Below are 24,295 nucleotides of genomic sequence, written 5' to 3'. Positions count from 1 at the left end.
AGACACTGCAAGTCAAAGTAGTCAATCAAAGTGGCCAGCACACAAATGTTAAGCCTTGGTAAGCATTAAAAAGGTGAGCTCTTAAAAAAATCCCATCCTGTATGGTTTTTAAGAAGTAAAAATTAGCACCAAATACTTTGGGGGCCTTTTTAGGGTGTTCTTTTGGAGCCAGCCTCAAGTGGTCATCAGAGGAACTGCAGTTTTTTTTTGTTGCCACTTCCACTTTGGCCTAATTTGCAGTTATAGATTTGAGACTGAGTAAATATACAACAACATGCATATGACTTCCCATACGGTAAAAAAAAATATTTTGAAATATATTTTGAAATACATTTCAAAATATATTTCAAAATACAATTGAACATTAATTAAAAATCTTTCAAAAATATATTTTACCCTTCATATATATATATATATATATATATATATATATATATATATATATATATATATATATATATATATTTATATATACACTCGCAGGCCCAGGCTGCTAGAGGCTCCCCATGATCCCATTTCTTCTTCTTCACTCACCTCTATTCACTCTCTATGTGTTTATCAACAAAGTAATTGAGAAAGATAAAAAATAATAAACTAATTCACAAAGGAAGAAAAAAATCAGAGGAACTCAGCTGTCTTGGTTGCAAAGATTGACTGAGGTTTACACAGCTTTAATTACTTGGAGCCTTTACTACTACAATACATCAGATGTGACAGACACATCCACCCTTAAAGCTCACTACACTCCACGTGATCATTTACAGTTCACCTGCTACTTTAGTTTATATCAGGGGTGTCAGACATAAGGCCCAGGTGCCAAAATCAGCTCAGCAGAGACTACAATGTGGCCCACTGAAAAGCTTTGCTTTTATTACTATTATTACTATTATTATTATTATTATGTGAAAGAGGGCATAGCATTTAAACTTTTAACTGTTTCTGTTGTACGTTTCATAGGTTTTTCTATTGATAAATTATGCCAGAAACGTTTCTGCAAATGTTCTACTATAGAAAAAACATTATGAACAAGCTACCTGAACTTGTGTAATTTTACACATTGCAGTTGTTTTTTCTTATATGAAGATATCTCGGGTATTATGATGTAAAATTAGCTCCACATCCCTGGTTTTTATCTGCCGCCTGAGTAGTGTCCTTGCCCACTCTGTCAATCACTCTGACGCTCCGCTCTCATTGGCTGACATGCCCCACCGCCAGCCAAACAGGGTGGAAACCAAAAACGCGCAGGTTGGCAGAAGGAACGACCAAAAAGCTCCAAGCTGCTCGTTTAGTAGAACGAGTTGGAACAAACGAGGGAGCGGCTGCCGCGCCCTGTGTACGCCTCCTGCGACTGAGAGTTACTGCGCACAGGTAACAAGTGCTAAGCCCACCGGAAGCGAAACAAAAGTTCGAGTAAAGGTGACGCAGAAGACCGAGCGTATTTAACTTTGTGGGACTCAAAAGTAAAAGGTGGACTTGAGCCTCGATAGAAACAGAAAAAAAAAAACATATCATAGTAGTTTTTTCGGCCGTCTGTTTTTGTGGGGTTTTTCCTTTTTTTTCACTTTTGCTTTGTGAGCTGGGGAGGAGTTCTCAGGTGCGAAAACAAGCTAAGATCTAACCTGGATAACTATACCTGCTGGAGGCGTTCACAGACGACTAAAGGTGAGTTCAAACTCGTCTCCCGCTCCACATTCACATTTCTTCTGTATTAAAAAAAAAAAAAAATCAGCGGAGGGCGACGAGTTTGAAATGCGCGCCCGGGGAGAAGAGAAATGTTTGTACGGTGCTTCATTGTTTCCTCCCTGCGGAGGTCGCGACTCCCGTGAGCGTGCGGAGGTATCTGCGCGGAAGTCTGGAGCTCATTACCTTACGGAGAAGCAGCCGTTCCCTTTTTTCTTTTTAATGCAGCTAAGCAGTTTTGCCACGCTTACTACGAGGGCAGTGTTAACTATCTTCCAAAGTAAAACAACCATTTTCTTCCCTCTGCCTTTATTTTCCCGGATGTCTACACAGCACACTGTATATGCAAATAGAAAAGGGAAAAAAAAAACGCCAAACGCACATTTACAGCACAGGTGTCGCCTACAGAAAAACAGCCCTGCAATAAAGTTAAACTGTTCCGTCTGTGGACACAGTGTTACAGCGTGTTCACTTCACAGAGTTAGTGTTGCGTTTACAGTAAGTCCCAAAAAGGGAAAGCAGCAAATCTGCATATGAAAAGCTTGAACATGCAGATTTTTATACGGGGGAAAAAATAATAAGACTAATGCCACTTGTGACAAATCTTATTGTTGCTTCCACGCATTTTCTTTAGCTCAGTGTAGTTCACTTTAGGACCAGAGTATTGAGACAAAGTAAAACTGTGTCTGTGCCTCTTCTTCATAAACCACCATAAAGTTAACATCTCTGGTCTGCTTATTTTCTGATCCATTGCTCATTTGTACACTCTAACAAGATGTCAGAAAGTATTAAACCTTTGTTTTTTTTTTCGTATTTAGTTTGATTAAGTTATTTTGGAGGGCTGTTCAAATTATTCAATTCAGAGGTATAGAAAAAGCACTGATTTGCTTTTGTACTGAGTTTGAACGGCTGTGTCAGTGTTCATATGAAAGACGTGACAGGACAAACCTTAATTTGTGAATGTTAAATGGACTGGTTCTTGTGTAGTGCTTTTCTACTCTACTCAAGCACTCTAAGCGTTTTTTTACACCTGGCGTGTCAGCTGAGGTGAAATGCTAATGATCACTGCATCGAAAGCATGTTTTTCACAAGTAAAAAAAAAAAAAAAAAAAAAAACACCAAAAGAAACAAACCTATTGAAGCCCAGTCTTAAACATGCAGTAAACACACACCACCTCAAACTTATATATACATTTTAAATGACATTCCTGACCCAGTCTCCAGGGTTACTCATTTCACTATTTATGCATATCAGCAGTGCATGTCCTCCGTCTTTATTACAAGATAAGATAAAAATAAGATTACAGGAAAATGCTAATTATGGGAATGAAGATTTAAAGAAAAACAAGGGTTAAAGGGGAGGGGGGGAGGCTAAAAAAAAAAACAACTTAAGTTTTAAAAGTGAAACAAAGACCGGATCAGTCATATCAGGAGAAACAAGCAGTTGTGTGCGTGTGTCTGGGTGATTAAAGGGCTAAAGGTAATCTCCATACAGGTGACACATGGTGAGTGGTGTCAATACTTCACAGTAGAAGAGAGGGGGTCCTGTGGAGAGAAGTACAATCTCAGTTTTACCTGGAATCAGAGGTCACAAACACAATCAATTGTGTCTGCCTACACCGTCGTATTGGTTTCAGCTACTGTGGGGGTGCATGCATTTCCTAGTACTGTTTCCTATTCTAAAGAAAGGCTGGCTGAAGTCAATAAGCTAAGACTCTTTCTTTAGGGAGAAAGAGAGCAACACTGAAGGGAGGAGGGAGAAAAGGCCTTGGGTGTGGCTCCCCTGGTAATGACCAGTTTCCATTCAAACCGGTGTTTACTGATCCCGTCGAGTCCTTTCACGCACAAACACAGACACACGATGCATGAAAACTCACAGGCTGCATACATGCATGCAGTCTGGTAGAGCGCGCACACACACACACACACACACACACAGTGGTCAAGTTTAGAGGAATGCGCAAAAGTCTTAATTAGGCGTGCAGGAAATGCTATAATTGAATGTTAGCTGGTGGTGACAAACGGTTGGTCTTTGTTCTGATGCAAGCTGGTTTGTTGTCGTGAACTTGTGTGTTCAGGTCACAAGTATCAGTTGTAAACCCACTAAGACAACAGAAAGTGTGGGAAGGGGAAACTGCTAAATGTATGTGTGAATGGAGGGGGAGGGTATGAGACTGTAACCCACAACTTCCTTACATCAGCTTCTTTCTTCTTTTCACATGTCAAGTATTTGTTTAGCATACGTACTCGTATGCCTAACGATTTTTGTGTTCAGAACTGTAGCAGCTGTTACAGCTTAAGCTCGAGTTAAGCTGACCAAGTTTTACTTTTGGTCTTTAGATTGAGCCTGTAATAATACTTTATTTTTGTAGTGTTTATCATTTTTATAATGGTATTATCTTTATGTAATAATAAGAGTTTCAGTTGAAATTGTCTGGAAGCGCCACGCTTTCACTCCTTATTTTATAGTTGAATATAGATCCTTTGCTTGGAGAATACATTTTATATCTGTATGGTGTTAAGCTGTTACCGTCACAAATAAAGCCCAGCTGTACAGTTACAAAAGCGGAAACTGTGGATCCTGTTGTCAATGGGATTTGCATGTATTCAGCTGGTGATGCAAAAAGTGTAAAAGTTTTTGTTCTTGACTCTACTGCCAAGTCTGTTAAGTGCTGCTGGAATTGGAGCTATTAAACCAAAGAAAAGGGCAAGAATATCTGTTGAATTAATAAATACATTTCACTTTGATCGGCCAACCACGCTAAAGCCATTGTCACATGTTATTAGACTGCGGGATAGTAACACTTACTGTTTAAATGTATTCTGTTTGATGTTTCAGCGCTCTAATATGCAGTCAGCAGCTTTTGAAACAATAACCAGCACTGAGCATGCATGCTACAGTAAAAGTACCAGTTTTAAAAAGTTTATATTTTTAACAAATCTAAGTAATATTTTGCAGCATTAACTTCCTGTCTTACAAGATATGACAGTGTTGCAGTTTCCAGTAAATTTCACCATTTCTATTATCACCATTTTCCCATCATCATCTGATAACTTTTTTTTTTTAAAATTTGAACACGCAGACAGTCTGAAGAGGAAATCCCAGCTTATAAGATGAAGTTGATATCCGCCGTTGCATGTTATCTCCAACCAGGGTTTTAGACTTTGCTGAGCCAGCTAACGTTGTGTTGAGCTAACCTTTATGTACCCGTCTACAACCTAGACCAGAGTTGCTGCAACAGATTTACTATTATTTCTCAATTTGTGTGAGTAGCAAACTCTTATTAGTGCATCAGTTTGATATTTTGGGAAATGACACAAAAAATCTGGCCATTTAAATTGTCCTACATACAAAAAAAGTGTTAAATCTTATTTTTACACTTTACATCAGATGAGACAAGATTTGTTGGTGAGCATGAGCAGTGTGCCTTTAGCTTCACTTTTACAGTACAGAAGTTATATCAACTTAGTGGTATTTTTTTTTTTTAACAGTTACCTAATTCTGAAAATGCTGACAGTTTCCTTTTAGGCAGCTAGTCTTTATTTTTATTATTTGTCTACCAGATATTCACTCTCGCCAACTTGAGGCAGACTATTCAGTAACTTCTCACTGACTAGTCACTTACTTTGTGTGGTCTCTGTATAACCTTGGTCACATAGCAGCATGTCTGTTGTGCCTAAAACGGTGCAGAAAATGCGATGAGCACTTCAGTTGTGGCACATCCTGTGACAGCAGCTGCTTAGTGCAGCTCAAGATGCACTTTGCACTGAAGCGTTGTGGTTTTGTGCCTTTTTGAAATAGGAAAATACAAATTCGCAGAACTGTCAGCCGTAGTGCTGAAGGTGCCTTCTGAAATCAAGGTATGTTTGCAGGTGAAACTTAAATGGCAGTTGGACATCTAATTATGACTTAAGAGCTCATCTTTTTATTCATATCTTTGGCTCAATGCACATGTAAACATTTAGATGTGAATTGCAGACTGATGTTGGGCTTTTACAAACAGAGTTGGCCAATGTGATTATGCATTTAAAATAAGGAGTGGACTTGTCCACTTAGTACAATGGGTAAAATTAAAGTATGACTTTAAAACACAAATCCAACAACGAGAACTTTTTTTTAAAGCTGCAGCTGCTGGCCTTATGTAGACAGACACATTCAGACACATTCCCATGCACATCACTACTTTTAACCATTTGAATCCTTCCACATTGTCACCACGGGGATAGAATGTGGAAAGGCTTTTTTTTTTTTTCTTTTAAATTTCCTCACCTGTTTTAATTTGTTGCCTCGATCAAAAATCAAACCCTCTTTCCTGCAGTGGTCTCATCCATCACTTCATTTCCAACCTGTGGAAGTTTGCACTCCCGCTGCATTTCTCACATTTTTAATTTGGCATTTCTTTCCACACATCCTTGGTAGGAGAGCGGGTCACTAAGTGTGTGTGTGTGTGTGTGTGTGTGTTGCGTGTTTGGATTAAGATTGAGTTACATAGCTGGATTGTGTAATTGTGAGGTGTGTCTCTTCTGCAGGGAGCAGCTCTGCTGTTTCCATTGTTGGGAGAGTTGAACTTGGAACTGACGGTACTGCAGTGTTGTCGTGCAGTGCTGCGTTTCACAGGAGAGTGGAGACTGTGCGAGGTTGTGCTGCTGACTCAACAATAAGAGCACACTGTGCAGCATGTGCAGGTTTACCATAAATAGGGGATTAAAGTCAGTTGTTGGCTGCGTTTTGATCTGGGCTGTGTTTGGTTTCAGTTACAATCATTTAATGCCTTGCCTGTTCTTGTTGTGACATGTCAGATAGGAGTTACTCAGTTGTAGTATATGAATGTAGTGTATAACGTTGCTTTTCTTACAAATCAAGGTTTTCTGGCTTGTACAGGGCAAAGTTACTTACGATGTGATTCTGTGGTAAATGTATAGATCCTTATTTCTATTTTTTGCCAAAAAAAGCTAATAACCTTTCGTTGGGGCTTCAAACCTTAACCTTAAAGCTTAACTGCTGGAGACAGCTCAGTAGTTAAGGATGCGTTAGATGAGTTGATTAATCAGATAGTTAATGCAAGAAATGCCACTCACGTATTTCAACAATGCTGATTAAATGTGCACGTAGTCTGAGATGTTATGAACAACAACAACAAAAAAATGACGCGACTCGCTTCCAGCAATTACTTCTCTGATAATGTAAATTGATTTCAGTTTAATTGAACAGGAAAATAGTTGCTGTGCACTCAAACTTATTTTCTGCAGCACGACACTGAAGCATCAGAGGACTGAAAGGGGGAGGTGACCTGTTGATCCACAGCTTGCGTGGGGGCAAATCTTGCATACTGCTTTATCTTTGTTGGCTGGGTCAACTTTATTATCGCAGCTTAGCCCTGTTTGGGAACGGCGTTATCTTTCTAGGATTATAAAATAAGTGTGTGTTCGGAAACTGCCCTCTGAGTGCATGCTTTGTAGTGCATTGTAATAAGTCATGTCAGCATGTCTGCATTAGTTTAACAGGAAGAAGAGCCTCTGTATTTTTGATAATATTGGAAAGTCACATGTCAGGACAATCTATTTAGATGCTGCCTTCAGTACATAGATTTGATGAAGGTTAGTGGCGTTAATAAAGGGCTCATTTGTATTGGTGCAAAGTCAGTTTGAACTTGCTGCCCTACCTTTTCACTGTGAAAGAATATAACGGTAAAAAGCAGGATGTTTTCGTTTCTTTAAACGCTCAGTAGGGCTGTTTAGTTTATTTAGGTGATTTTAATGAATTATTTATTGATACCTTACAATTTCCATTCCATATTAGGTATCACATTTTGTTTGGCCACTAGATACAAAAAGCTTTTCTGGTGATTTAACCCCAACCTGGGGTGGGGGGGGTGGGGGGGGGGAATCCAGTGCTTTTACCGCTATAGTGCTGTATATCTATGTACAAGGGTGTCTAGAAATGGTTTGTTCGCACTGCTGTTTGACTCTCTTAAGACAGTGCACATGCATAGATGTTCTGACTGTAATTTGAGCTTGACCTGTGATGGACAGCAGCACCGGGATAAGCTACAAGAGACAAAAGCCACAGTGGTGGTGGTGGAGTTGTGTTGATTTTTTTTTTTTTTTCGGCACCTTGCAGTTCCTGAGTTGACCACGTACTCATCAGTATACCAAAGTATTCTAGAGCCAAATGTGAGGTCATATGACAGCCAACACTGAGTGATGCAATAGCACAATGATCCCAAGCACAGCCGGTTACTTTTGTTGGAAAAGGAAAAAAGAATCGAGGTGTCGCAATGGTTCAGTCAAAGTCCAGAACTCAACCTGACCGGGAGAGATCGGAAATGACTGCCTGCAAGCTGCAATGAACTGAAACAACCATGTAAAGAAATTCCTACACTGTGATGTGAGAAACTAATAAAGTAAAATGGTAAATCATGACTTTAAGTTATAAGGTCTACTTAGTATTTACCTCATCTTTAGACCTGGTAAAGACTTGGTTATTTTGTCATCCGAATATTGCTTTACTTCCTTTTTACCTTAATCTTGTCAAACTATATTATTTTAAATGTTTATTCTCTAAATGCTAAAAATTGTAAGTTAAATATTTGCTATGTCTTTGTTGGATATCATTAGTGGCTTTCACTATCACCAGTTTCTGTAGTTTGTTAATAAATGCTTATCACTGATTTTGAAGTGTTATGCATAATTTAATGTTTGCTCAAACTTACTACTTTTTCTCCAGAATGTAGATGTGCATCCAGCATCCAGAGAAGTCCCCAGGCTCTCAGACGTCTGGATAACTCACGTCCTCACCTGCACAGCTAATGGCATGCCGATCTCCAAACCTCCAAATGTGGCGAGTGTCAGTGGTGCCCTAATCCTCCTCCTTCTACTCTGCGTCTGCAACACCACCCTACTCTTTCTACTCATCAACGTTTTTCTCATCCCACACCCCGCTCACGCCTCAGGATGGGTAACATAACCGGTACCTGCCATGACAATGAGACCATCGACTTTTTCTACAACAACAGTGGAAAAGCCATTAATACTAAATGGAAAAAGCGTGACGTTCTTATTGTCACGCTGGGCTTGATTGTTTGCTTCATTGTTATTTTTTCCAACTTTTTGGTAGTAGCGGCCATTTTCAAAAACAGACGGTTTCACTTTCCCATCTACTACTTGTTGGGTAATATGGCTTTGGCAGACCTTTTTGCAGGTAAATGTTTTTCCATTTATTTTTGTAAAACCATTTGTGAAATAACTTAAGTTCACAGAAAACCCTTCACAAATAGAAAGTAGAGCAAAATAGAAACACATTCTCACAGTTGTTTCCATTGAAAAGCAACAGTGATCTCTTAAACGCAAACCATGAATGCCAAGTTGGGGATTCTTGGACAGTCAGGCAACCTTTTGAGTTTGATTTAATAGTACTCCTGACTATTTCAACTAAGTTTGTACTGATCACAGCAATAGCATGTTACTGCGATGAGTCTCTGACATCCTCATATTTCATGTAAAGACATTCCAAAGGTTGTCCTGCTCTGGTAACAACAATAGACTCGACTCAGAATGTAACAGTGTAAATAGTTTACCTCTGTTTAAAAGATCTCCTCACTTTCCTCCTCCTAGGTTTTGCGTATCTCCACATGATGTTTCATACTGGTCCCTGGACTATAAAGCTATCACCGAACCAGTGGTTTACTCGTCAGGGGTTGATAAATACCAGCCTGACAGCCTCGGTCCTCAACCTCCTATTCGTGGCTGTGGAGCGCCACCAGACTATCTTCAATGTCCAGCTACACAGCAGCATGAGCACTCGGCGTGTTTTCATAATCATGCTGTTAATTTGGCTGGTGGCAATAATCATGGGCCTCGTTCCCCAAATGGGTTGGAACTGCACGTGCCATCTAAGTGAATGCTCCACCATGGCACCGCTGTACCACCGCAGCTTCCTGATATTCTGGGCCGTTCTTAACTTGATGACCTTCTCCATCATGGTGGCCGTATATACCCGGATCTTTCTCTATGTGAGGCACAAGGGCAGGCAGATGTCACAGCACACTTCGACGACAAGACAGAGAGAAACCATGATGAACCTGATGAAGACAGTCTCCTTGATCCTGGGTAAGGGAGTGCACACAATACATATAGTTATACAATACATAGTTATCTTTGGCAGATAACTTTGCATTTTTAGCTTCATTTAAAAACATCACGCTAACAGAAAAGCTTTTGAAGAACCCCAAGTGATGATAAAGTGTGTGCCGACTTCAGCACGGCAGCCAGGCCGGTTCCTGTTACCTGTTCACTGCTTTTGAACAGGTAAAAAAAGCAGCGATGAGCAGTCGGGCTGCATCCTCCATTTCTACCTGTTCATGTTTCTACAGTAGAATCACCATGGAGATCACTTTAAAATATCTTTGAACTGGTTTTCAGATTTTCTTTGTGTTGCTTATTTTGTGAAAACACTAAAAGAAAGCTCTTACATGTGTGCTCATTAGGACAGGGATTTGTGTCAGTGCAATGCACTGTAGCCTAAGGTTTGTATTGTTAACTGGTAATTATGAGATAATGCATTATGGACTAACATGAAAATAATAATAACAAGTATTAGACTGCTCTCTGGCAAGTAATTACCGTAATATATATTGTAGAGTGTCTACCTTACAATATGAAATGAAACGCCTTGAAGGTGACTGTTGTTGAGATTTGGCGCTATATAAATACATTGAATTACTTTTGAGAAAATAGTGTGTGTGTGTGTGTGTGTGTGTGTGCTGAACATTTGTTGTGTTCAGCACACACCAGGAGTGACAATCAGACCAGGAGTGACATGTTTAGCCGCATGTTCTCCTTAAATTGCTGGCTGTCTGAGTGGTGTCCCAGAAACTATGTGGGCTTCATAGATAATTGGCAAACCTTCTGGAGGAAACCTGCTCTTGTTAGGAGAGATGGCATCCATCCCACTTTGGATGGAGCAGCTCTCATTTCTAGAAATATCGACAAATTTATTAAACCCCTCAAAACATGACTATCCAGAGTTGGGACCAGGAAGCAGAGTTGCAGTCTTACACGCCTCTCTGCAGCTTCTCTCCTCCTGCTACCCCCCCAAAAACCCATCTCCATAGAGACTGTGTCTGCTTCCAAAAAGACAAAAAACAAACTAAAAACCAGCAACAAACAACTTAAACATTTACAAAGAAAGAACAATACAGTATCCACATCTGAACCAAAGAGTAAAACAGTGAAATGTGGATTATTAAATATTAGGTCTCTCTCCTCCAAGTCTCTGTTAGAACATGACTTAATAATTGATCAACAAATTGATTTACTCTGCCTTACAGAAACCTGGTTGCAGCAGGATGATTATGTTAGTTTAAATGAATCAACACCCCCGAGTCATTCTAACTACCAGAAATCTCGAAGCACAGGTCGAGGGGGTGGTGTGGCAGCAATTTTTCACACCAGTCTATTAATTAATGAAAGACCAAGACAGACTTTTAATTCATTTGAAAGCCTGATGCTTAACATTGTCCACCCCAGCTGTGAAACTCAGAAACCAGTCTTACTTGTTATCATCTATCGTCCACCTGGGCCTTACACAGAGTTTCTGTCTGATTTCTCAGACTTTATATCTAATTTAGTTCTGAGCTCAGATAAAATAATTATTGTGGGTGATTTTAACATCCATGTAGATGCTAAAAATGACAGCCTCAACATGGCATTTAATCTGTTGTTAGACTCAATTGGTTTCTCTCAAAATGTAACAGAACCCACCCACCACTTTAATCACACTCTAGATCTTGTTTTAACATATGGCATAGAAACTGAACATTTAACAGTGTTTCCTGAAAACCCTCTCCTGTCTGATCATTTCTTGATAACATTTACATTTACAATAATTGATTACGCAGCAGTGGAGAGTGGACTTTATCAAAGTAGATGTCTTTCTGAAAGCGCTGTAACTAAGTTTAAGAATATAATCCAGCCACTGTTATCATCGTCAATGCCCTGTACCAACACAGAGCAGAGCAGCTATCTGAACGCTACCCCAACAGAGGTCGATTATCTTGTTAATAATTTCACCTCCTCACTACGTACGACTCTGGATACTGTAGCTCCAGTGAAAACTAAGGTCTCTAATCAGAAGTACCTGACCCCGTGGTATAATTCTCAAACACGTACCCTAAAGCAGATGACTCGTAATCTGGAGAGGAAATGGCGTGTCACAAATTTAGAGGATCATCATTTAGCCTGGAGAAATAGTTTGTTGCTTTATAAGAAAGCCCTCCGCAAAGCCAGAACAGCTTACTACTCATCACTGATTGAAGAAAATAAGAACAACCCCAGGTTTCTCTTCAGCACTGTAGCCAGGCTGACAAAAAGTCAGAGCTCTTTTGAGCCAACCATCCCTTTAACGTTAACTAGTGATGACTTCATGAACTTCTTCACAAATAAAATTTTTATCATTAGAGAAAAAATTACCAATAATCATCCCACAGATGTAATATTATCTACAGCTACTCTTAGTTTCATTGATGTTAAGTTAGACTCTTTTTTTCCAATCGATCTTTCTGAGTTAACTTCAATAATTACTTCCTCCAAACCATCAACGTGTCTTTAGACCCCATTCCTACAAAACTGCTCAAAGAAGTCCTGCCATTGATTAATTCTTCGATCTTATATATGATCAACCTGTCTCTAATAATCGGCTATGTACCACAGGCCTTCAAGGTGGCTGCAGTTAAACCTTTACTCAAAAAGCCATCTCTAGACCCAGCAGTCTTAGCTAATTATAGGCCAATCTCCAACCTTCCTTTCATATCAAAAATCCTTGAAAGAGTAGTTGTCAAACAGCTAACAGATCATCTGCAGAGGAATGGTTTATTTGAAGAGTTTCAGTCAGGTTTCAGAGTTCATCACAGCACAGAAACAGCTTTAGTGAAGGTTACAAATGATCTTCTTATGGCCTCTGACAGTGGACTCATCTCTGTGCTTGTCCTTCTTGACCTTAGTGCAGCATTCGATACTGTTGACCATAATATCCTATTAGAGCGATTAGAACATGCTGTAGGTCAGACGTTCCCAAAGTGTGGGGCCCGCCCCCTAGGGGGGGCGCAGAGCCATTGCAGGGGGGGCGCGGCATGAAAAGGGGAAAAAAAAAAGAAAACAACGCTTGGACACTGCTAGCACGGGGCGCCCACACAAACGCAAAGCAGGAGATGAAGCATCGCTGAATATGTTTCCAAACCAACTTCATTCTAAGCCAAAGACTAGAAAATATGGTGAAGAACTTCTTCCCTTTGGTTTTACCTGCACAAGTGCCGAGGTAGGTCTCCCTGCAGGATTGGTTTTCCCTTCATCGGGAGCAGCGCTGGGCTGTTTAAATCACGGACAAACAGTATCCCACATTCTTGATTTGTAGTTCAAACACTTGTTGTAATGACTACTCCTGACATTTTGGAGATGTTAGCTCTTTATACATTAAAGTTACAGTGGGATACAAATAATATCAGGCTGATCCTGCCACAATTTGTTCCCCCGGTTCAAATCACGGACAAACAGCATCCAACAGTTGTTTATGTTTTTGAACCCATTTTGCAGAGGGATTTTTTGAAAAATGTATTGATAGCAATGTTGAATATTATTACACAGGAAAAAAAAAACAACTACATGTAAAATAATTACACCGTGACGCCTCTGCCTTTCTAAATGGAGGGACAGTAACTGCTTGTGTATGTAAGCATGTAAACCTGCAGATAGTCAGATTAACAGTATTTCGTCTCTATCTGCCATTCTGCAATTCATCTCATGTAAACAATAACGTGGCGCACAGCGTGACGTGAAAAAAGGCACATACCTTTGACGTTGCATGACGAACTCTGTATTCCTCGTCCACACGTAAACGCAAAAAAGGAGTTTTAAAAAATCTCCATTCTCGGTGATTCAAAACGCCGTTTATGTGTGGACGAAACAGCTGCGTTTTCAAAAATACCCGTGTAGGTGTGGACATAGCGTAAAAGACTTTATTAGTTTATTTTCTTACTACCTGTAATTTATTGCAGATTACTTGTATTTGCTTAATTGTTTACTAAATGTTTGAGGTGTGAAATAAACCGCAATGGAGCAAAATATGGGTGTGTGTGGTTGGAGGATGTGTTCTTGCGTGCGCGCGCGCGCCAGGGGGGGCGCGAACATTTTTCTTGTAAAACAAGGGGGGCCCAGCAAAAAAAGTTTGGGAACCACTGCTGTAGGTATTACAGGTATTGCACTGCAGTGGTTTGTATCATATCTATCTAATAGACTCCAATTTGTGCATGTAAATGGAGAGTCCTCTTCACACACTGAGGTTAATTATGGAGTTCCACAGGGTTCAGAGCTAGGACCAATTCTGTTTACATTATACATGCTTCTCCTAGGCAGCATCATTAGAAGACATAGCATACATTTTCACTGCTATGCAGATGACACCCAGCTCTATCTGTCCATGAAGCCAGATAACACACACCAATTAGTTAAACTGCAGGAATGTCTTAAAGACATAAAGACTTGGATGGCCACTAACTTTCTGCTTCTTAACTCAGATAAAACTGAGGTCATTGTACTCGGCGCTGAAAAGCTTAGAAATATGGTATCTAACCAGATTCTTACTCTGGATGGCATTACCTTGGCCTCCAGTAACACTGTGAGGAACCTTGGAGTCATTTTTGACCAGGATATGTCCTTCAACGCACATATTAAACAAATATGTAAGACTGCGTTCTTCCATTTGCGCAACATCTCTAAAATTAGAAATATCCTGTCTCAGAGTGACGCTGAAAAACTAGTTCATGCATTTATTACTTCCAGGCTGGACTACTGCAATTCATTATTATCAGGATGTCCAAAAAGCTCACCGAAAAGCCTTCAGTTAATCCAAAATGCTGCAGCAAGAGTCCTGACAGGGACTAGAAAGAGAGAGCATATTTCTCCTGTTTTGGCTTCCCTTCATTGGCTTCCTGTTAAATCCAGAATTGAATTCAAAATCCTGCTCCTCACATACAAGGTCTTAAATAATCAGGCCCCATCTTATCTTAATGACCTTGTAGTACCATATCACCCTATTAGAGCACTTCGCTCTCGCTCTGCAGGCCTACTTGTTGTTCCTAGAGTATTTAAAAGTAGAATGGGAGGGAGAGCCTTCAGTTTTCAGGCCCCTCTTCTGTGGAACCAGCTTCCAGTTTGGATTCGGGAGACAGACACTATCTCTACTTTTAAGATTAGGCTTAAAACTTTCCTTTTTGCTAAAGCATATAGTTAGGGCTGGACCAGGTGACCCTGAATCCTCCCTTAGTTATGCTGCAATAGACGTAGGCTGCCGGGGGATTCCCATGATGCATTGAGTTTTTCCTTTCCAGTCACCTTTCTCACTCACTATGTGTTAACAGACCTCTCTGTATTGAATCGTATCTGTTATTAATCTCTGTCTCTCTTCCACAGCATGTCTTTTATCCTGTCTTCCTTCTCTCACCCCAACCGGTCGCAGCAGATGGCCGCCCCTCCCTGAGCCTGGTTCTGCCGGAGGTTTCTTCCTGTTAAAAGGGAGTTTTTCCTTCCCACTGTCGCCAAAGTGCTTGCTCATAGGGGGTCATATGATTGTTGGGCTTTTCTCTGTATCTATGAAGCGCCTTGAGGCGACATTTGTTGTGATTTGGCGCTATATAAATAAAATTGAATTGAATTGAATTGAAGGACTCACAACCAACCAAAACATTCCAAACGTTGTGATGCTAATTCACTCCCGATATTAAAAATCTCTGTGTGCAACGGACGAGGCTGAAAATCACTGACCTTAACTCTGTCACAGTGTAGACACCAGTCTGTCCTCTGCTTTACTCAACACACTGACATACTTGAAGTAGCAACTTGGAGTGAGCATTCAAACTATTTCCGGATGAGAACCACGGCTTCATATTTGGAGGTGTAGATTCTCATCCTGATCACTTTGCAATCAACTGCAAACTATCACAGTGCAAGCTGAAGGTCACCACCTGATGGCCAACAGAACAGCATCTGTGAAAGACAGAGATGAGATCCTGAGACAACCCTCTAACCATGGCTGTGCCTGGAAATTCTATTGATGATAAAAAATTATGAAGTGTACATAATTTTAAGTGACTAAGTGATCGCAGTGCAAACCATTGCCATCTACTGAATTCTACTGAAAGTTTAGTTGCAGAAAGTTGCAGAGGATAAAGTTTCCCGGGAAACGTTTATCTTGATCAAACACAGCCAGCCTTCTCGGCCCGTGCAGGCTCGTCTCTTTTCTTGTCTGTTCCTGTAAAAAGGGGCTTTACACACACATTACCTCCTCTCTTCCTGGTACTGATTTCTTCTTATTTTCTAATCTAGTCTTTCTCCTTTGCTGCTCTACTCTCACTGTCTCATTCTGATTTATTTTGATTTCAATTAAATTCCTCCAAATTTACCCCCCCCCCCTCCCCCAAAAAAACAAAACGAAAAAAAAAAACACAAGTGTTTGTCCCGTCACTCAGCAGCCAGGATTCAGTTGCTCTGGCATGTGAGGAAGTTGAGGAAAAGCCAGAGCATGTCCTGACAGGGAGCTGCATAGTTTTGTTAGCAGAAAACTGCTTGTTTCTGCCTACATGACACTGCTGACAATTTGTACCTGCGAGCAACATCATCAAGACAGTGAGGACATTTCCTCATTTTATCATTCTGAGAGACACATAAAGCCACTATGCACCTGAGTGTGTGGTCTCACATCCTTTAACTGTTTTTGCAGCTGGTAGTTTTGCATATATTAGTGCTGAGCATGCTACCAAAGTCTGCAGATATTATACAGAACAGACTACTGAACTGGCTAATCTGTGTGTGTATGGTGTGTGTGTTCCCTCATATGCTTCCCCCTACCCTTAGAAATTAACAGAGTTGTAAAGAATTTCTTTCTCCCCCATGACTCTGTAGGCTGCTTTGTGGTCTGCTGGACACCCGCACTGGTTGTGCTGCTGCTCGATGGTCTGAACTGTGACAGGAGTTTGGTGCTAGGCCCCGAGAAATACTGCCTGGTGCTGGCAGAGTGCAACTCCTTCGTCAACCCCATCATCTACTGCTTCAGGGACCAAGACATGAGGAGGACCTTCAAGGAGATCCTGTGCTGCAACTGGTCTCAGAGGCACAAGAACAAAGGCTTCTCTGAAGTTAAATTTCACACCGTGGAGCAAGAGGTACTGTCTGAGAGCAATGGAATCGATGACAGCAATCACAATCAAAACAAGCACATGCTCTAAGGACTGTCTATGATTTTAGACCACTTGGTATCATGCTGACTGTAGTCAGATGATCTGTCCATCTAAATATTTTGAGAGAGATGTGCGACAGCAGCGTAGCTGAATGTGGCTCGTTGTTGTTTTTTTGTTTTATCTATCTATATATCCATTAGGTGTGCAACGATACACAAAATTTTCGCTTCGATACTTTGGTGTCACGGTTCGATATTTTTTCGATACAAAAAAATGTTCATGCCTTTTTAATTTGTCATTTATTAAAATTATAAATATCAAACATACAATTTTTAAATTTAATGTTGCTGAAACAACAAAGTAATAAAAAAATCTCTCTGATTGAGGAATCACTCATCTTTGGAAAAAAGAGTTTATTACAGAGAAATGTCTCTTTCCAAAATAAAAGCTATACTATACGCTTCTTCTGGGCTATATTCTCAGCAGCATATTAAACATATCAGGTCCCCATAAGGAGAATCATGTGCTAACGGCTGTCTAAATGATTTGGGTAAAGTTTGTAGCATGCGTGCTTGTTGTTTTTGTCTGCTTCCACTTGTCTTTGCACTAGGATGATGTCGGCGTAAATGTGCAGTCATATTCGTTGTGTTCCCACTAGTGCTGTCAGCGTTAATCTCGTTGAAATGACGTTAACGCCACAACACGGCAAATCTCCGTTAACGAGCTACCGCAAATCGCCCCGTGCGTGGGGCTGGACGGCCAACACGTTAACGAGCAAACTGCGCTAACGCACTAGTTCCCACCCATGTAATTGAGCATTGCGTGGCACATCCGACATACTGTTTTACTTTTGTCCATGACGCGCTTACCTTCAGGGTCATACGTCACATGAAAACCAATATAGTTCCAAAGGCCACATCTGAATGAGGGTGGGGGAGGTTCAGTTTGCCATGTTGCAACGAGCTTAACTTCTGTCTTGCTAGCTTGCGCTGCGCTCAGTGGATCTGCGCTCGACAGTGCAGCCTAGGCGGAGTAGTCGAACGCTGATCCACTGAGCTCTCAACACAGACAGCATCGTCAGAAGAAAAGTTGATAAAATAAATTAAAAATTTTATATTGTTCAATACATATGCGTACCGAACCGAAAGCACTGTATCGAACGGTTCAATATTGATATGAGTATCGTTGCACCCCTAATATCCATATATATATACATAGATATTTGTTGTTTAATTTCCTGAATGTCATGCCTGCAAAAAGTCCAGTTTGTGCCAGGTATTCAGTCTATATACACACAGTTTACACACTGCATCCAGTAGTTTCATCCATCTGTCAGTGAGACCTGGCAAATCTGCAACATGTGACACAAATCAGGGAAGAGCAGACATGGCTAGTCTTTGCACAGGCAGGCTGATCAGTTAGGTGTCCGATGTTTTTGTTTGTTTTTATTCTTATTGTCACTTCAGTGCTTCTTACTGCAAAGAGCTGAAAAGACTCGTTAATTAATTACTTATAAGTAAAATGTTGCAGAACCTCTCAACATCTCCCTCCAGTTAAAATTGAACAACAGGTTAGAAGCAGTTTGATCAGAGCCAGCTGCGTAAAACTGTAAATGCAGCGTGCAGGGACAGTCTGTAAAGTGCTTCACATTACTGTCTCCACTCAGTTAATACTGAGAACTTGGGTTGCGGAAAGATAACCTTTTAATTATTATTAGAATTATTGTTGTTGTGGCTTACTTTTCCTTTTTTTTTTTTTTTTTTTTTTTTTTTTTTTTTTTTTTGTGCATATTTTGGGGAAGTTTCTATTAGGAAAAACCACGTATCTTCACTGTAGTGCTCACTTCCCCAGTCAAAGCCTTTGTGCTGGGGTTTTTTTTCTCTTCATATATTCAGCTGCGAGCTTGTCTATGGTTGTATTATGTGAAAATTGTATTAGTCTTTAGATGTGCACCAGAAGTCGCAAGCACGGCGTTAATGTGCACCTTGCATACTTGTGAGTTATTGTGTTCTTCTTGTCTGTCTGAGCGATTGTAAACAAATGTGCTTTTTGCTTTTTTGTTGCGCTGCAGTATGAGAGTGTTGACTGGTCCAAGAGATGGTTTAGTTCATGGCGATTGGTCACATCACAGCATTTATTGAGGCGTAAACAAACACTGCACTTGTAGAATTTCTTTTAGTAAGGATGTGTGAAAAAACACATGCAGAGAAAACCTCCAACAGAGGTCCAAAACACAGAACTCATTCAACACAGTGACTTTGTGTCAAATGTTCCATAACTTAAACTTTGATATTCTACAATGTTTTTTTTTTTATTATTATTTTTTATTTTTTTTAAATCTAGGATCTGTTGGTTGTGTGCTTCCTTCTTTCAGTTCTTGTTTCTTACACTTTAATGCCACTAAATTCTCTGTGTGGATTTGTGGCAGACAGTGTCAGTCAGTAATGTGGAAACTGGTAAAGCAAATGGTCTTCTGTTTAACATTTAGTTTCTGTTCAGCTCACAGCTGCAGACTCGTCACCAACATTCAGAAATCTCCCACTTCTTTTGTGTGTGCGCTTTGCACCTGGCCAAATCAGACTAAACTATGATTTATGTGGGGTCTTGTTTGCGACTGCTTTGCATTAACCTTTAGTTTCACTGTGTCAAATGTAAGCCAACTTTGGTATTAAATCTGAAAACATGCGACATCTAAACCCATGCTCGAACGTGTACCGCACGTGTTGAGAGAGTACACACTGCTGTGTGATGCTGTGGATGGAGGAGGTCAAGAGCTGAAGAGTTGACAAGTGGGTAAAAAGAAAGAGGCACACAGCCAAAGAGCAATGAAAGTGTTGGAATGCGAGCTAAAGACAGAAACAACAGGGCTGCAAAAATGTTATGTTGAGTTTGTTCATTGTTCAGTTGACTCCACGAAATGTTGGAAAAACTAAAGATTTACCTAAATAGCTACACAGTGCTGTAGGCAGTTTTTCTGTGTAAAAACAAAATTCAAAAATTAAGACGCAAACATAATTCGCAAATTGACACTTAAAGTATTTTGTGAAGGGGAAAAAAGGAAAAAACAACTCTGTCACTGTAAATGAGATACATACTTTGTTGCCTGATTTGAGATATGAGTTGACCCTTTTTTTATCCAAAACATTTCATTTGTTCTACAGACAGGCACAATTAAACCCAACATTTAGCTTCATCATTATTAGGATTTTTATGTGTGATATCTGTTTGTAGACTTATTATACATGTATATTGTATATTGAGGTAGGATCAAATGAGTTTACCTTTAAGTCTGTACCAACCCTTTCTATGTCTCATTATTGTTTAAAGTGTATTTTGTTGTTATATTAGTCATGTTCAAAATAAATCAATCATTCAGTGAAAAAAAATAAAATAAAGTATTTTGTAAATAGCCACTTTATTAGCCACTTAGCATGCTAATTAACTACCACCAGTAGGGACATTACTGTATATGCTTTCCTGTGTGTCAGTACTGAAATAAGCGTCTTTGACTGGATGTCTTATAGGAGCGCCTAAAATTATATTAATAATTGTTGATCATGCTGAAATTCTGTCTCAACATCTGTTAAACATGGACACTAAAACAAAATTGAAAAATAAAACAGGCAAACATGTATTCTGATAGATTATAAGTTGCCACGATAATTTTAGACAGACTTTCAGGCTATGGGTGCAATTAACTGCACAGCAAGTCATGCTAGTTGTTAGATTATTCCATTCAAAAGTCCACCAACACAGCTTTTTTTTTTTTTTTTTTTTTTCAATTTAAATTTGGAGTCTTTGCGGACTTACTGTCTTGGAATTGGCGTCAAGTGTCCATTTGAAGAACTGCAGTTTTTGGCACTTTGGCACTGACTTTATTTTTGCGTCGCAAAGTTTGTTGCTTAGTAAGAAACTCCTCTCATTTAGGTTTCTGATTTGCCGTCGTTAATATTTAAATGGTAAATATTTAAGCTCGATATCTCAAACTTAAAAGCTTAGAATTACGGTTTGAACCTTCAGTTCTGTCTTAACCTGTTCAAAATTTGGTTGCTAGTAGCACGAGGTGTTGCAGCAACAAAATGTGTATGCACAAAACATCTGTGTTCACACTGTGTCCCATCATTCATGCAGAATAAAGGCCACAAATATTATTCCATGCATACGCGCTTTTATCCAGCCACCAAATTTTCCAGGCCAACCTTTTAACCGAAGGTCAAGGAGTGACCTTCACATAGCTCCTCAAAATCCTAATCAGTGAGGTTAAATCACCTCTCCACCCTGTGCTATGAGCAGATTTGGGAATTACCCAAATGCCTGGAATTATCCTGTTGCAACTATTACTCTAGTTTATGCTGACCGTAACATTTGTGTCCTGTGTGCACTTCATTAATCCATGTGTTTTGTAGCTTGTGTACGCTCATGTTGTGGTAGTGTTTAAACCAGTCCAGATGTGTGTTGGTGGTTAGCGGGTCATGCTTCTTGCCACATTTCCTCTGACTCGTTACTCTGGCATGTGTGTTCAAAGAATACATTCTCGGTACAGAGGAAGTGCTGCAAGGAGTGTGTTTTCTTGTTAGTGTGCACATGCATACTTGAGTGAGAAATAATTCACAGAAACATTGTCTTTGTTTTTTTGGGGAGGGACATAAAGATCAAAGAGAGGCATGTGGGCCACTGAAAGGAAGTTGCATCTTTAATAGAGCGCGTTAACTCTCAAAGAGCATAGCATTGTGTCTGTTTATACATATATATCCTAATTATACCTCTTGTCATTTAGATTTCAATTAAATCAAAGTTTTAACCGATTGTTATATTATAGGCGTACTTTTTTTCTTTTCTTTTTTTTCCCCCTTGGTGTTGTTCCAGCGATTCAGGAAGTTTATTTACGTGATTTTTGGGCTTTTTTGTTTTGTTTTAAATTTTGTACATTGTTACGACTAATAAGAATAAATGCACCATCTGTGTACATCTGCAATTTGTTTGGTCGTGTGTGTCTGTTGCTTTGCGGTAACTGCTGAAATGTGCAATTTAGAAACATGGCAGGTCGCGTGGAAATGCTCCTTTGGGTATGAACATGAAATTCATCTCTTCTAACTGCTTGTTTCTAACCCCAACTGCTTGTGGGTTTTATTTTTTATTTTTTGCTAGTTTGCATATGACTAACCCACCCACCTCCCCCCTCTCTATTTTTCACATTCTCCCTGTTGCATCTAATCCCTATTTCTTATCATTGTCATGATTTTTTTGTTATTAATTTTTTAATCTTTCACCCTCCTGGTTCTTTGACCTAATTTTCAGCTCTTGTCTCACACTCTTGTCTGTTTCTCCACCTTTGTCTCTAGAATGGTAAGTCTCGTATCCCCGAAAAGAAAAGGCGAAAGAGAGGAGCAACGGGGCGCCTCTCATCCGTGCCAGCTCAGAGGACATCCCTGCAAGTCCGGTTAACTGAGACCAGCTGAGAAATTTCAAGGCATGCACACATACATATCTAAGTGAACTTATCTGTGTATGTACACAAAAATGAGCCTTGAGCTGGTTCTTCAAGGATTATGTAGATTTTTTTTCTTTCTTTCTTTTTTTTTTTTTTTTTTTTTATATAAAGGGTTTTACCTCTGCTGTGGGTTTACTGTTTCTGCAGCTACTGGTAGAAGAGATACACTCTTTGGCTGGAAGCTGCATAACAGCAGCTTGATCTTCTCATTTAAACACAAGCCCGCCATCAACACCTCCCCTGCACAGACCCGTACACATTGTTGGGATCACTTGGACAACACGGGAGACACACGTGAGAGTTTCCTGTTGAGACATGAGTGACTCGGCAGTTTTTTGTTTTGTTTTTTTGTTGTTGTTTTTTTTCCCTCAGGGACAACAGTGATGGAAGAGCAACACCTGGAAAGCTACACAGCAGACCGTGGAATAAATGAGTGAAAATGTGCAATTATAAAGAATGCGCTCTGTGCTTTAGTTTGTTGGCTACTCTTAGCTTAAGTTAATGTGATCCAAGTTGTTACCACTAGTGCAGTAAGTCCTCCTTAATAAATTTCGGGGTGTTTATTTAATTGCATGACCAGAAAGGTTTATGTGATATAGAGCCTAGGTGTGTGTGTGTGTGTGTGTGAATAAAATACTAGAAACACGACTTTTATAATGTGGATTGATTTAAAAAGTAAACAGTAAAGTCCTGAAGGATGGATTTTATTGGCCTGTTATTTTGAGTAAACAGTCAGCTGTTGTGTATGCAGATATAGTTTCAGACAGGGGCCCAATGGCCACTCTAAGATTAATCAGGTTTGATATTTTTAAACTAGTTCAAAGATTTAAATCTATTTTAGGAGGTTTCTTACACTTTTTTGTCCAATCAGCAGCACCTTCTTTTTTTTTTTTCTTGCCAACATTTGTAGATGGTGTTCCTGTCACAAATGTTATATGGATTGTTGTTGTTGTTTTTAAATCCCTGTTATTGCCTGTTATGACGCACAATTTTCATTTTCTTTTATTCGTCAAAATGAGCGCCGTGCCTTGTAAATCTACAGCCAGTGAAAAATGTGGTTACAAATGTTGCGTTTCTTTTTAATATACAGCCAGTGTGATATAAGAATGAGATGCAAGTTGTTGTTTTTATTTTGTTTTTTTCCACTCGCTGCATGCTGCTTGTGTTTGCATAATGTAAATTGTCTCTGCTCAGTGGAAACAATGTTTGTCATAGAAATGTATACAACTTAAATTTGCAATGACATTGTAATGGTTGATATTGTAACAGTATTCAGTAGTAATTTATGGGGGGGATGAAGCCCATCATTTGTTAGCAGGATGATAATCCACAAATGTTTTTATTGCTGAGTAAAGTGAGTAAAGCTTTCGAGTAAAATATTGCAGCTGATTAATATTGATTTTGGGAGAAACTGACATGTTTAAAAGAAGAACCATTGATGGCTGTAACACGTTTTCTGCCATTGTAATCTGCTCTCTGAGTGATGCCATTAAAAACGTGTATCTTCCTGACTGTCCTGTGGCCTGTTTACAGAGTTGTCATGTCTTCCTGCCAGATTGGAGGCGGTTGTTATCTGTTTGCAGCTGGACGAATGGATTGTATGATCTCATTGAGTTTCTTTTTCGGCACCTTTGCCTCACGTGTTGGATCATTTGCCTTATTTTCCTCAGATAGAGGAACAGTGTCTGCCTGACTGGCAATGTCTTTCTTCTCATCCTTGGAAAGTTTCTTTTTTATTTTCTCTCCAACTCTTTCCAGCCCCCCTTTGTCCTTCTCCTTCCTTCCCGGTGAACCAGTTTGACTCGTCTCTTTCTTTGTGTAATCCATCGAGAGTCTTTTCAGCAATGTCGGCACTTTCTTGTTTGCTGTCGGTGACGGTTTCTTCTTGGAATGCTTG

The 24,295-nt window shown here is 39.8% G+C and overlaps 1 protein-coding gene across 1 annotated transcript; it reads left to right on the top strand.

Moving 5' to 3' along the window:
* The first annotated feature begins 1,257 nt into the window (after window positions 1–1,257).
* LOC146517335 (lysophosphatidic acid receptor 2-like) lies at window positions 1,258–23,021 on the top strand. The gene is given in 6 exon segments (XM_085162577.1): window positions 1,258–1,662; window positions 8,408–8,881; window positions 9,295–9,789; window positions 16,633–16,892; window positions 22,250–22,279; window positions 22,282–23,021. Coding segments are annotated over 5 exon segments (1,107 nt in total). The 5' UTR covers window positions 1,258–1,662; window positions 8,408–8,634; the 3' UTR covers window positions 22,357–23,021.
* Window positions 23,022–24,295: the final 1,274 nt, after the last annotated feature.

The sequence above is a fragment of the Neolamprologus multifasciatus genome, chromosome 6 (genome assembly GCF_963576455.1).
Source record: "Neolamprologus multifasciatus chromosome 6, fNeoMul1.2, whole genome shotgun sequence".
In the NCBI taxonomy this organism is placed as follows: domain Eukaryota; kingdom Metazoa; phylum Chordata; class Actinopteri; order Cichliformes; family Cichlidae; genus Neolamprologus; species Neolamprologus multifasciatus.
The sequence above is the reverse complement of the archived record's forward strand: the minus strand, read 5'-3'. Positions and strand labels throughout refer to the sequence as shown.